The following is a 14,832-nucleotide window of genomic DNA, read 5'->3' on the forward strand; positions in this document are numbered from 1 at the left end:
GATCATTTTATTTTTTTAACCTGTCACTTGTGAGTCCCCTGGCTATGGAAATGCAAGACTAATTCACTAGAGTACCCCTTAAATGAACCTATTTGATCAGAGAATTTAAATTAATAGGTTCACATTTGTCATCACTTTTTAGGGTCATATACAAAAAACTGCCCTTTCCAACATTCTGGTTCAACTTTATTGACATACAAAGCTATGTTTATAGCCCAAGAAAATAAAAATATTAACACAAAAGCCAAAGAAAAGTGCTTCTTACATTCATTGACCATAGTTCTAAAATACAAAAGCACATTTGATCATCTTCAAAACATTAAAAAAACTTTTCCTGTACATTGGCGTTCAGTCCATGTTTTCAGCTTTGTCCTGTGGACTGTTGTCTGTTCAATTAAATATATATAAATACAATTAAATGATCAATTATTAAAATTAAATTAATTCAAATATAATCTGTTTCTTTAACTGGATACAATAACTTCTTCCTTCAATGTCAATAGCTTGTTTATATGTAGTAAAACATGCTGGATTTCATCCTTCATCAAAAATATTTATGCATTTAGCTGGCAAGTGTTCACTCCTTATCCTAAGTGCAGGTGTGCATTTCACTAAAAGCATTGTTTAATTTCTCTTCTTCTCAATTAAATCATTTGCACCTTCAAAAACATCCTTTTAACTCTCTAGAATCAACATTTTTGTAAAATCATTGTTCACATTCACATTCATCTTATTACAGAAATGATGTAAACATCTTATGAACAATATTTTCCTGAAGCATATGACACTTTATCTTGAGTGATGACAGAAGAAGGCATGAAAAAAATGTGCTTTTTTCAAAGGATCGTAGTTCATTCGTTCATGTCCAATGAGGATGACACTCAACTACATATTGGGTTCTGAAGTGCTCACTGCATAGTCTACTGTAGGCTATCTCTTCTCAAAAGAAATAAAGGTATGATTTATTGTCAACAAGTCACTTTGCATTATTTCTGTCAATTGACAAATATACAAAAATACATTTCTTGTCTTACTTAAACAGCTGCTTTCGAAGTGTACCATCTTATATCCGCAATATTGGGCTAAAAGGGGTGTAAAAACGGAGAATCTGCCGTTAAATATCATCGTTTTTACAGTCTTTGGTCAGAAGCTGCGAGTCTAAAGTCAATTTCAGCATCATCCAATAAACTACGTTTCCCATCATCCTTTGTCGTCCGGCTAGAGGGGGATGGAAATGGCGGCGATTGATGGAATGGGGCTGTTGTTGCGCTTTTAAAACGGCAAAAAACAGTTTCTGCTGTATTTTAACAGGCGATTTCATGTCTTAAAAAGAGATACCAGTAAATCAAGACGGAGGCTTCGGTCTGAGACTGCACATTACTGGACTGAAGGTAACTCATTAGCACACAGCTCCTCCTGCTGCATTTAGCCAGCGAGCTACAGTGAGCTAAATTAGCTCGCTAGCTAGCAGAATACCTGCTGCCGACACATCCTTACAGAGTGAATGTCTCTTAAAAGTCCTGTGTACTTTATGAGCAATGACAAAACAGGATTACAAGCAATGTAATCAACAAATATGTTCAGATGGGCTGCCAGTGGCGTTAGTCTTAAAGCTAAGTTATACAATGAAGGCTAACAGTGGCTAAGAGTGAGTGCAGTGTTTAACATGTTAACATAACGCTTAATGTTGTTTTTTTCTTTTCCATCAACAAGAGTTAGAAATCATACAGGCAAATAATGACTTTATACAGAAAACAGGAAAAAAAACATGAAGTTCAACAAAAGAAAATGCAAGACGAGCAAAATAACAACAGAGAAAAACAAAGGGTTGTAGATACCTAACGATACATAACGTTACACTAATACTCAATAACGCAGTTAATGTATTCGACCAGACTGGACTCTCTGCAAGCAGTAATGAGCAGCTAGGAGAAAGCATGTCTTGCTCGTGTCAGTTGACATTCGCTACTAAGCTAGTTAAAGACTGACCTGCTGCAGTCTGGTCCTGCTCACTGATGGACTGGGAGGTTGACAGATACTTGTCTGTGTCATGCTGCTGGGCTCATTGACAGACTGATCTATCCCTCACCCCACACACTCTGTCAGCTATGAATCAGCAAAGCCAGAGAACCTTGATGAGAATGCAACAGTGATAACTCAAACTTTTGCCCTTGAGTAATTGTTAATGCTCAGTCATACAATCTCCACCCTTTTCTCTTCATCCAGAAATGGGCTCTGACTCACACATTCTCTGGTTCTGGTAGTTATTGAATTTGTATTGTTTGTCCTCTTTCTTGTAAATGACTCAGTTTACTTGGTAAAGCTAATACTAAGTGCATTTCTGGACCATAGCCTTGCTGATACTGGATTTTTGATTGGTTTTTGTTAGTAAACTATGACCAAGATTTGTCCTGAGTGGAACATTTTACTATTTTCACTTAATATCTAAACGACCTCACTCAGGCTTCCCCCAACTCAGGATCAGTCCACTCAGAGTCAGCATATCAGTCCATCCAGGTTATGTATTTAGCTCATTTAGAGACAAGAATCTGTAAAAGTTGACAGCCTGTCCTGCTGTTACCCTGTGTTACTCTTTGTATGACGTGGCTAAAAAAAAGGAATGATTCGACTGACAAAAAGCGAGTCAGCTCTGATGCATCAACTCACCAACTTAAGGGGGCAGCCTCAGACCTCACACATATCTTTTGCATTGCTCTGCCGACATTTCTTTTTACCCATCGGCTGATCAATACAGTGATATCAAAATGTCATGTCTGTTGATAACATCGGTCATGCTGTTGTATCCGTTTAGACTCTAAGATGTACAAACACAACTTCAGTCATTATCTAAAAAAGCACTTGAAGTCTTCAGTCAAGCTCTATTCTGCCCTTTATTTCCTCCTTCAGACTAACAGGGAGTAGGATGAAGAGGAAGGATGCTAGAGTGAAGTTGGGGGGGGGGATCGCTCTGACAGACAGACAGACAGGGGCCTGGCATGGACATCAATAAGATGCTGTGTTGAATGTGGGAAACTTATCTGATAATGTAGTTAGGTTCTCTATGATAAAGAGCAGTACATCTTTCAAATTAACCAACTTCTATCCCCAAAAATGATTCTCACACTCTCACACAAATTTCCACAAATGATGCCACCGGCTTCTTTTGCCTCAGTGGTCTCAACATTTTCAGATATATTTTTATTATAAGATAAAGATGGCATGTCTCCTGTCCTTTCCACTAGGTTGATTGCTGGATTCCATTCTTTCGGTGTGGCCTCGCCCTTTGCTTCCAACCTCCAGGTTCCACTGTCTGACCTCTGCATGACCAGTCCTCCTGGCCCATGGACTTGACTCCAGCATCAGGCTTCAAAAGGAGACCTGCTGCCTCCTCTTCCCCTGCTGGAGTGAGAGAGATTGCCAGGAGCCCTCCTTCCCGCTCACCTTCCTTGTCTCCGTCATCTCCTTCATCTGATCCATCTTCACCGTTGTCTACATCCTCCTCCGTCTGCGCCAACTCGTCAGTTTATCAGAACCATGTAAAAGGTCAGACTCGGGGGACGGAGGTGGCCAGGGTGTCCTCCACTTCTGCCTCTCCAGCAACGTCATCTCTCTCCACACCTATACCCAACACCACCTCAGATTCCTTCCCTCACACCTCAGTGCATCAAGGTGTTGATTGTGAAGAAGAGGGCAGGAAGAAGGAAATGTATGATCCCTTCCATCCAACTGAGGGAGACAAGGAGGGAAGGGTGGAGGGAGAGGAGGGGGAGGAGGGAGAGGGGGAAAAATATGACCCCTTTGACCCCACTGGTTCCCCAGCATCAGACACCGATGACGGGAGTGGCAAAATGAGGGGAGAGACAAAAAACGCTGAAAGAGAAAATGATGATGAGAAAGAGGAAGAGCCTCCAGATTCCACTGATACCTTCACTGATCTGCCAAGCCCCTCTCTGGCCACCAAACTCCCTCTGAGGAGGAGAGTGGACTGTAGCATCACCAAAGCTGGAGAGCAGAGGGAGAGTGCAGACTCTGACCACTCTGAGATAGAGGAGGGGGAGATAGTCGGGGCTGCTGACAGAGATGGAAGCAACAAGAGAGCAGCTGGTGGAAATCTCCCCTTGAATTCAACCAACGTCTCCTTCTTCGGTTCAAAGCCAGAGCGCATCCTCCGAGTGCTGGATGGGGACGGCTTTGTGTCCGTGTGTGCAGAGGGCAACTGGGATGTGGATAGGGAGCCTGAGGATGAACCTATGGTAGGAGTAGAGGATCTGAGAACGAAGCTGGTCAGCAGGCGGAAGGAAAGATATCTCTCCTTTCCTGCTTCTTCGCCCCTCTCTCCTCAACCACCACCCCCTCCCTCCCATCCTGAAGCTTCTCCACCCTCCTCCCCTCTCGCGCCTCCTGTCGAGCAAGCAAGCAAGAACCGTAAGTCCACCAAGAGTTCCAAGGACCAGGACAGACAGAAAAGCAAGGACAGGAAGGCTGGGGAGAAGGAGGAGAGAAGAAAAAAGAGAAGGAAGGACAAAGAGGGAGGTCGAGAGAGGAGCAAAGAAAGGGAGCAAGGGCACAAGAGTGGTAAGGAGATGAAAAGTCGGAGGAGCAGCAGGAGCAGTAGCCGGAAGAGGAAGAAAAGACGGCACAGCAGCCCAGAGGCCTCAGGATCCCACAACTCTTCAGGGAGAGGGGGCCACACCAGGCGCTCCTTTTCAAGCCTATCCGAGGAACGACACAGAGAGAGGGAAAGAGATAAAGACAGAGCGAGGGACAGAACTGGAGAGAGGGACAATGACAGAGAGAGGGATAGAGACAGAGGAAGAGAGCGAGACAGGGATAGAGAGAGAGACCAAAACCGCACCAGTAGCCGCAGAAGAGATGAAAGAGACTCTAGAGATTCTAGCTCTAGAAGGGAGGAGAGGGAAAGGAAGGGAAGACAACATTCAAGCAGCAGAGAGCGGGACATTTCAAAGGGGTCCAAAAGAAGCAGGGAAAAGAGGGAAGGTGAAAGAGACAGGCAGCGCGAGAGGGAACGGCGCCGGGATGGTCGTCCTGTGGTCCCGCCATCTATTCAAGACCTCAATGGTTCTGACCTCTTTGCCATCAAGCGAACCATCACCGTCACCACAACAACCACCACCACCACTGTACCTGGCTCTCCAAGACTGGCCCCGGCCTCTCCTTGTCGGCCCACACAGGACTCAGACAAGCCCCACAAGAGGAAGAAGAAGAGAAAATGGCGCTCGGCTGGAGAGGAAGAGGATCAGGCAAGTTGTCACAGCCGATCCCAGTCACTGTCACCACCGAGATATCACAGCTATGAGTCAGACCGCTATTCAGACAAACTGGAGATAGATGTGTTGTCCTTGGATGGCGAAGCTTTGGACTCTGACTACCCATCTTTGGAGGATACACCTCCTGCTGCCCTGCCTCCAGAACCACCTGCCCCTAGCCCCAAAACTAAAACAGCCCCCAAGACTGGACGACATCACCCGAAAAAGAAATCTCGCACATTAAAGAAAATAGGCCAATCGGAATCCTCTTCCTCCTCTTCAAATAGAACCAAAAGCAAATGCCTTTCCTCGTTGTCGGTCACTTCAGGCCCCGCCCCTGTCTTATCAGGTCTCCCCTCAGTGAAGCGAGCCAGGAAGATGGGAAAGGACAAAGAGAGACAAAGTAGTAGAAAGGATTTGGGTCGCTCTGGAAAATCCAAGAAAGAGAGCAGCGGCAGTCGGAAAGGCAAGCTTCAATCCAAAGTGTCTGTGCTGGTGCGTGACGGTGTGAGCAGCACCACGGGGGCTTCGGTCGGCTCTGGAAAGCTGGGCATGGATCTCCTGGGGCCAGGAGGTACAGGAGGGGGTGGTGGGGGCTCTGTGGTGGGTGGCTCAATCGCAGTAGTCTTCTGCCGAGACAATGAGAGCAGGTCTCCATTCCTCAAACCTTGCTCAGAACCGCTGTCACTGGGCAGCCGCGGTAAAGATCTGGCCAGTATGGGCAAGCGGAGCAGCCTGGCTGCACCTCCATCCTCCTTAACTAGTCCTACGGGACTGAAATCGAAGAAGACTAAGCCCAGCTCTATCACATCCACCTCCTCTTCTGCCTCCTCCCCATCATCATCTCTGGCAACAAAGCGCCGCCGTCGCCTGGCCAAGAAGACCAGGGAGAAAGGTGGAGCGACAGGCTTGACTGCTGGAGACAGCAGCCAAACAAAAGCCACATCTGATGGCTGGGCTGGAGCCTCCTTAGACATTCAGTCAGCTGTTGGCGATGGGACCAAGTCAATCAGTCCACACTCTGGCCAAGCTGGCCCTGCTCCCTGTTCTTCCTCCTCTTCTTCCTCTTCCTCATCCTCCTTCACCAGTGTGCTCCCACCCTCCTCCTCGCCACCCCACTCACCTCCACCCTCTATGGCTCCTTTGCGGGACACCAGGGAGTCCTCACCGGACTCTCAGACGGTGGACAGCAGCTGTAAGACTCCAGAGCCTTCTTTCCTAGCTGAGGACTGTCCAACTCAGACCAGCCCCACACTCCCACCGTCCAGCCCATCCAGCCTGTCTACCTCCCAGGGAGCTGGCCTCAGCAATGCCTTGTCTACATCCACCGCCAAGCCCCCTCCTCCAGATGATGCACCCAAATCTCTGGCCTCACCTCCTTGCTCATCCTCTTCGGCAGGGTGCGGTCTCACTTCCCTTTCTCTGCCTCTGTCTTCGTCAGACCCATCCTCCTCCTCGGTGTCCTCCTCGTCTGCTAGTAAGCCTCCTCCTCCTCCTCCCCCACCTCCAGCAGCTCCTGCCCTCCCTTGGAGTCTGCAGACCGGGGTGGACTGCACAACTGGAGGAGTCTTAGCATGTGAGTTCCCTCCATAGATGTCAAGTCTGCCATGTTGTTAGGAGAAAGAGCCACACAAAGGAGTTCGCTACAAAGTGAAAAACCTTATTTCACAGAATAACACTAGTTTCTTTATTATAAAGGTCAGCTTTTAGAAACTTCAAACATAAGATTTTTACTTTGCTTGTGACAGGAAATCCATCAGAGTCAACATTTAGTTCACTTTCATCTTTGTAAAAGTTATTTTATTGTTCTGTGGGAACACGCTGCAGACGTTTCAGACTGACATGCACTTTGAACTGTATCCCCACACGACTGTTGCTGCATTTTGTCTTCTATCAAATGAGACATTTTGAGTTAGTAAATTATATGTATAGTCTTATTATTATTATTATTATACTATCAATTGATTCTAGTCCTGGTTTATAGTGTTCATTGCAAAGTAGTACAAGGAAACGTTATGTTCACTTTGTTTAGGCCACGTCCTTCTATCAAGACATTTCAAACTGAAATAAAGTGTGGGCAGTGTGGAGAGTTGTATAGCAGCAGACAGTGGAAATCCAGCTATTACATACATATCATCTCTGGTGGTCACCTATAATTCATAGAACTATAGTTCCATATATAACTCTGGTTTGGAGTTGTAATCTTAACAACACTCTGCCATTGTTTCAGCTTAAAAGGGAAGTCGGTCTACAACAAACTGCACTACAGTTCAGACCTGCATCAGTAGATCTCAGCATGTTCAGTCTGTCCATCTGCATTCAAAGGCAGTGTTCTCAACTGAGAACTGAAGGAGTCAATGTCACCAACAGTGCTTGTTGTCAACTTATGTTAAAATAGACTTCTGGAATATGTTGAATATTCTGTGTATTTGAATACATGTCATGTATGTTATGTTCATCAGTTCATGTATAAACCTATAGATGCATGTTCTTTTCCTGAAATAACGGTGTCTAACGTTCTTCCTCTCAGTGACTGCTTTGCTCTTCAAAATGGAGGAGGCAAATATTGCCAGCAGAGCCAAAGCACAAGAGTTCATCCAAGCAACCAGTCAGGTCAGAAAGTGAGACTGAGTGACTGCCCCTCTGTCTCTGACTGTCATTCTCCTCAGTGGTTTTTTAATATGTTATTAAGGGCATTGTAAACACAGTCCATACTGTTAAAGCACTTACACTGTTCACTGTTGCCTGGGGTTTGTTCCCACAATATACACACTGCCTGAATGTAGGTACCTGATTTATTCTGTTAAGTAAATGCTTTGTTTAGCTGTGCTATCTATCTAATACTATCTTGAAAACCTATTTTCCATCTGGATTTTGTATTATTTTTTTCAATCTAATTTTCACCAGTTTTTTAAAATTCAAAATAAATACACAGATTTCTTAATTAAAAAACAAAACAATAACAATGAGCCTTGCCCCTAGAGTCACAGTTCAAAGTTAAAAACTTCAAAATAAATGAAAGGAACCTATGACCAAAAAAAATCAAATTACGTATCCTGCTAGATTTTGTGTACCATTGCACGACTATTAAATTCACTCCTGCTATCACCAGGGCTTGGCTCACATCAGAATGTGATTCTGGCAGGAATGTGAGTAAGGTAATATCCATGGAAACACCATGTTGATGCTCATAGTAGTCAGTCAGATATATGGAGTACCTCAATTTCAGTCTGGTTATGGAAGATTATTTATGCCTATAAACACTTGTTGTCATTGACACACAATATATAATGCCTAATGGAGCATTTAGGATATCCTGCTCGTAGGGCACTCTGCTTTTTCCTCTGTGCTGTAGATGTCTGTTGTTGTCCAAAACGTATTAAAAACAGGACAACGAGCGACTGTGCATGTGCAGTAGCGTGGTTCTGTTTACAGCTTCGGTAGCTTGTTGTGGTACATATCACAACTTCTTGACTTTGTACTACATTGTGCATTGTAAAGAACTTTATTACAGCACAGAGGATTAGATATGTAAGGCTTTTGATACACACACAATACTTGTAAGTAGATCAGTTTGTCTCAGCTGCTTTGATCAGGTTTAGCTCCAATCATGAGATTTGTTGACAATAAGAGTATCCACACGTTCATTTTCACACTAATCTTTTCACTTTGTTGTATGTCTCTCATGCAGATCCTCTCTCAGGCTAATCAGAGCCAGTCCCAGCAGCATGCTCCTCCTTCCTCAGCATCCTCCTCCTCCTCACAGATCCCTCCCCCTCCGTCTCTCCCTCCGCCTCCCGGACTGAGCCCAGCCCAGTTTATCCTACACAGCTCCCTCCCGTTAGTTGGTTGCACCAAAACTCCACCCTCTCACCTGCACCCCTCCATAGGTGGTGGATGCGCACAGACCCCACCCCCCATCATGCCTGTGGGGCTGTCGGGAGTGACGGGGAGCTCTGGGGACACTGGATGGGACAATGAGAGCAAAGACCCTGATAAGGTAAAGTTGAAGTTCATGAACAGATCAGGGCAGTGTTGACAGAAGCGGTAATTTTTTTCACAAAGCGTTAAGAGACTGAATAACTTCCACATCCACACAGAATTCCTTCATCTGTTGGATGGGGCGACTTCCAACCATGATTATTCCAAACATCTCTGCTTTCACTGTCAGTGTAAATGTGTTAACAGTTCCACGCTGACACTGCAGTAATGGTGACGGCGAGAGCCTCCAGATCCGTCTATTAACCTAGGGTGCTTTTCATTATGTTAACGTGTCTCCTTGCTTCCTCTTCCTCACATCTCAGCTCCTCCCAGCGAGGATGTGAGAGACGTGTGAGTAAGAGATGAAGGACTTCATCAATGGGATGTCCTCGCTCACCCAGCGTCATTTTGAGGAGACAGCAACCACTCATGATACACAGCACTTTAAATGTCAAATATAAGTCTGAAATTATGAAGTAACAGTTTAAAGTTTCAACTTCAAATTCATGTATAATTAATGAAGACTTTACACTGTTACTTAATCATTTCTACATATTGATAACTGCTCCAGTGTTTTATCATTTGATTATAGATCTATAGCAGCGTCTGGCTGTCACACAATAACACAAATAGACCATTTAAAGCTGTTAATTACTGAAAGAACAGATCTGATGAAAAGGAGCAATAAAAAGAGCTGTAGCCTGCAGAATATGTTTAATAAATAAAATATAGCTTATTTAGTTAAAGTCTGACGTCCTTTTCAAGCTCAGGATGATTTTATAGGAAACACAGCTGTGCAGCGACATCTTCTCCTGAAGGAGCTGAGACGTAGTTGAAACAGAAAAGAAGAAGAGGAAAAGAAGCCTTTTGGCTTATGAAGAAAATAATAAAGTTAACAAGAGTTTTGTGTTTCATGAATAAATATGAAAAGCGGCTGTTGGTGCCGTCCTTCTTGTTGAACAGGTAGTTTTTCTGCTATATTACAACAACAGCCCGACTGTCTACTGCCCCGTCAGATCAGCTGACCAATCAATAAACACGTTGGATGGAAGGAGTGCTGCTGTCCAGTAAAAAACTTAAGTGTAGGATACACCTGTGGTTCCTCGCTCTAAGCTCCTCCAGGGGCCTCCTCTCTCCTCACTACTACCTTGAAGGTGTTGGAAGATCCTCCATGATGGCAGAAGGGGAAGGATATCCGGGTCACAGGAGGAGAGAGGAAGAGAGGAAACATAAATTAGCTTAATGAAAAGCACTCCTAGTGTCAGTACCCGATCTGTACCTGCTGCTTGATCCCTTCTGTACATGCACGGGCATTTGCAGGTGGGTCCGCCATCTTTGACAGCTAGGTAAAGCAACACTACTTGGACAAAATTGATACTCCATGTTTAATACATTTTTTTAATTTAATAGGACATGCCAGCTTTTTTCCCAAAACTTTATTTATTTACAACAAATAGGTATAACAGTTGTCATACAAAAACAATAAAAAGGACAGGACCTGCTGGCTACCTGGTGAGTGGGTCCGCCATCTTGGACAGCTTATTTTATAATTGCATACCAGTAGGAAGGGGAGTCCTCTAATTTGATCAAAAACAAATTTGGGAATGAAGTTTCACATGGAGGAGTCATTTTTGAAAACATGCTTTAACCAGTTAATCTTAAATATACATTATTCAAGGTAGAGAAGTCCAAAAAGTCAAGACCACCATTTTTGTAGTCTCAGGTACCAGACAATCCTCTGAGAACTGTGCTTACCGAAGTCTATGGATTTCTAAATGCACAGTAGCTGCTTGAATGGCCACTAACAACCCTACGCCCCTTACATTTTGTCAAGGACATGCTTTACCGGAAATGATGCCCCCCCCCCCCATATTGTCCTCTGTAGTGAACTGCATGTCACTGCCCCAATATGAAAGGCCTCCCTAAAGACTTTGGATTGGTTCTGCAATAACTCTCTAATTGTTTCCACCAAGTTGTTACTATGAAACCTGGGAGATTGCCCTCAGTCTCTATGAATGAAGTGTATAGAGATTGACCAAGAATTGATAACTAATCATTCCCAGGTGACTTATTATTTTTTAGATGATTTATGTCATCTGTAACTTCTTTTCCTCCTGGTTAACTGAATTTACATTGTCCAAATAATTAGAAATTGCTGAAATAGCATCCCCATTGAACTTAGTTTTGTATAAAGTAGAATAATATTTATAACAAAACTTGGAGGTATTCTTCCTATTATCAGTAACATTTCCCTCGATATTGAACTGCAGGACAGAATTGTACTTGGCTTGTGATTTTTTTTCTAGTTTAAAGAAACAAACAGAGAGAGGCAGATAAGATAAAGTAGAGTGAATTTAAATTTTTCCATGGCTTGTCCAAGTGGTGTTGCCGTACCTAGCTGTCTAAGATGGTGGACCCGCTTGTGCATGTGCAGAATGGATCGGGCAGCTTGTACAGAGAGAAGGGTTTAGCTGTAGTGTTGCAGATTTACCCTACCCCCTACATGACACTCCCCTCCACACGGCCCCCCTGACCCCTAATCCCAACCATCCCCCTCCTCATGCCTATACCTAACCAAGCGGGTGCATCATGTAGTAAAGTGGGTGTGTCATGTAGGTACTGCATGTTGGTGCTGCAGCTGCAGCTGGATATACATGGGTAGTCTAGTCTTGAGTCAAAATGACCTGTCAACCCAACTATAAAGAATGCTAGCGAAAACGACCAAACCTCTCTCATGTCAAGTGACCGTTATCAATTTAAAATAGTTTTGAAGTTTCAAACGGAAACTTTGGTGGTACTTTATGTATTCATACTTCATACATAATCATACTTTTATTTCTGTCTTGATTTACTATTTTTTATCTTGTATACTGTAAATTCACAACTGCAAGAATCAAAATAATATCTGAATAATGATATAATGTCTGGCATGTTACATCAATCATACTAATTGTAAGAAACAGCACAGAGGATAACAGGACTCTGTGTTTGTATGATGGAATTAGTGTTGTGGAAATGTGCAGAGACAACAGGTAAACATGGAGGAAGTGTTGAGTTTGCATTAACTAGGGAGCAGGGTTATAAATGAAGGCCTGGCTGTTTCTGCAATGTAGGTAAATACATTAACAGAATGTATTTTCAGTGTTTTACTTTGTTATCCTGTGTAGCTCTTTCACTGTGTTTGTAAAAGCACTGTACAGGTACAAGTTTGTATTATTATTATTATTGTATTGTTAATTTAACATGTCTCTTCCTTGAATTGCCCAGTACCTGAAAAAGCTGCACACCCAGGAGCGAGCAGTGGAGGAAGTGAAGCTCGCCATCAAACCTTACTATCAGCGCAAAGACATCAACAAGGACGAATACAAAGACATCCTCAGGAAAGCTGTGCATAAGGTTAGCCTCAGCACACATATCCAGTAGGCCTGTGCAATATAACCATCCTTTCATATCATGCTCTATTCTTTATTCTCGTTGTGTCGCAAATATCTTTCATCATTTGGAGTCTGTCCATCTTTTGCGTGGATTACATGAATAAATTACTCTTCTGGCTTTTTACTCACAAAGCCTTAATTGCACTCAGAGTAATGTAACGAGTGTTGTCATCAACTCAAAAGGCAGTAAAGACTATGTTTATTTGTGTTATTTACCTAATTTATGTGCACTTGTTTCATTTGAGCTCAGTGTGAGAGTTTCTACTGTCATGCTACTCTCCTCTGCTCTCTGTGCTTTGCTGCGGGTGGGGCTGAGCTCCACACGTGTGCACTGTACACACAGCGCAGAGGAGAGACAGTGAACCAGCTGAAATACTGGAGTTGACGACAACAACACTTATATCATGATATGTATCATTATCAGGATATAAAATGACCTATATTGGGATATGAGATTTTGGTCATATTGCATATATCCAGTGACACACATAGCATAAGACTGATTATTTAAATCAGTGTGTGTCCCTCACTGCACATCTTACTTAATGTAGTTGACAATAGGGCTCGGTATTATTATTATTATGAAAAACTACCACAAACACACTCTACGTTTAGTGAGTAATACTAACACAAATGAATCTGGCTGATATACATTTATAATAAATAGATAGACTGTATAATATAATGAATACATGAAACCACATGAACAGAATATAAACTAATGTCCTTGAATTGAACCAGGATATTTAATCACACTGTCTTTGTCTCAGATCTGCCACAGCCGTACCGGGGAAATCAACCCGGTCAAAGTCAGCAACCTTGTAAAGCTGTACGTCCAGCGCTACAAATACTTCCGGAAACATGGACGCAAAATGGACGAGGAAGAGAGGGATGACAGGGAGCCGGGAGCGCTGCATTCCTCTGCCTGATGGGAGGGCTTTTTAAAAAAATGTTCCCTTACACCGCCATCTGTTCATGATCTGGAACATTCACTGATTGTTTTTGTTTAATGTTTTTATTATTTTCATAGCCCACCATGTCTATGCTTTATGTGATCTTATAGAAGTCTCTCACCTTACCTCTGCAATCTCAATGTAAATATGTCTCACATAGAAAATGTGTCATGTATACAAGGTTCAGGAGGTGGATGCCATCATCATCACCTGTGTGATCTAATATAGTCCAATACAACAACCCTGCAATAAATATTACCTTTGTAAAGCTTCTAATTTATAGTTTTTGTTGACTGTGCCCATTAGAGGCTTCACAATGGTGGTACAAATTGCTGTGCTATTTTTTTCAATAGCATTGGATTAGGTGTTCATGCTATTTTGTCTACCCCATGTATATCAAATCCAAGCTGAGGGGAGATGTGATACCCGGTTGTACACACCAAAATATGTTGTACAAACTGTAAGGACACTACATCACATCACATATCCCCTCTCTCCCTGTGTCTCTGTTTTTTTGTTTTGTTTTTTTTTTGTTTGTTTGTTGTTTGTTTTTTGTTTGTTTTTTTGCAGACAGTATGCAAGCTGAAGCTGTCAGTGCGTTGGACAGCTGATTGATGATGGTTTAAATACATTTGACACTTGGCTTCTAAGGTCTTGGAATCTGCTGTCTGTGTTTTGTGTGCATGTGTTAGTGAGGTTGAGAAAGTTGCTAAATCTCTTTATAAAATGACTTAACCAACAAAATATAAATGTTGCTTGGAAACCAGTACACAATAGAATGAGCCTATTTATTCGGTCTATTTTCTCTATTTGCATTACATGTCCTCCAGTACTACTAGGTTAATAACCAACATAGATTATGCCACATAGTGTCAGTGACAGCCAAAACATCTGAGTGGTTGGATAGTTATTTCCTTAGTTTATTTATAAATGCATAAAAAGCCTGAAATGCCTAAAAGAATTACTGGGGTTGAGTTCTATTTGAGCTAAATTACATGTTATACATTAAATATATATGATGCAGGAAAAAAATCATATTATCCACACTGTATTTGAACATTGGTTGAAATCAGCACTGTGGTGATGCTTTGTGCTGGTGGGGTTTACGTTATTTTTTCCCCACCCGCGTTCCGCGAAGACCCGCCCTACTCTGCCTCTGATTGGCTAGTACTCGTTGCCTTCGTTGGTAAGGTTGGT

The 14,832-nt window shown here is 43.0% G+C and overlaps 1 protein-coding gene across 1 annotated transcript; it reads left to right on the forward strand.

Annotated features, from left to right (window-relative positions):
* The first annotated feature begins 1,195 nt into the window (after positions 1-1,195).
* scaf1 (SR-related CTD-associated factor 1) lies at positions 1,196-14,414 on the forward strand. Its single transcript, XM_067616434.1, has 6 exons — positions 1,196-1,391; positions 3,243-6,843; positions 7,798-7,880; positions 8,959-9,267; positions 12,516-12,644; positions 13,453-14,414. Exons 2-6 carry the CDS (start codon positions 3,342-3,344, stop codon positions 13,609-13,611), a joined length of 4,182 nt encoding a protein of 1,393 aa, XP_067472535.1. The 5' UTR covers positions 1,196-1,391; positions 3,243-3,341; the 3' UTR covers positions 13,612-14,414.
* Positions 14,415-14,832: the final 418 nt, after the last annotated feature.

This window comes from Thunnus thynnus, chromosome 17 (genome assembly GCF_963924715.1).
Source record: "Thunnus thynnus chromosome 17, fThuThy2.1, whole genome shotgun sequence".
Lineage (NCBI taxonomy): Eukaryota > Metazoa > Chordata > Actinopteri > Scombriformes > Scombridae > Thunnus > Thunnus thynnus.

What these genes read in the sequence shown, in the direction of transcription:
- scaf1 (XM_067616434.1), top strand. Translation starts at nt 3,342, where the DNA reads ATGGACTTGACTCCAGCATCAGGCTTCAAAAGGAGACCTGCTGCCTCC. An exon ending in AACTGGAGGAGTCTTAGCAT is followed by an intron (nt 6,844 to 7,797) that starts GTGAGTTCCCTC and finishes TCTTCCTCTCAG; the next exon opens with TGACTGCTTTGCTCTTCAAA. An exon ending in TCAGGAAAGCTGTGCATAAG is followed by an intron (nt 12,645 to 13,452) that starts GTTAGCCTCAGC and finishes TCTTTGTCTCAG; the next exon opens with ATCTGCCACAGCCGTACCGG.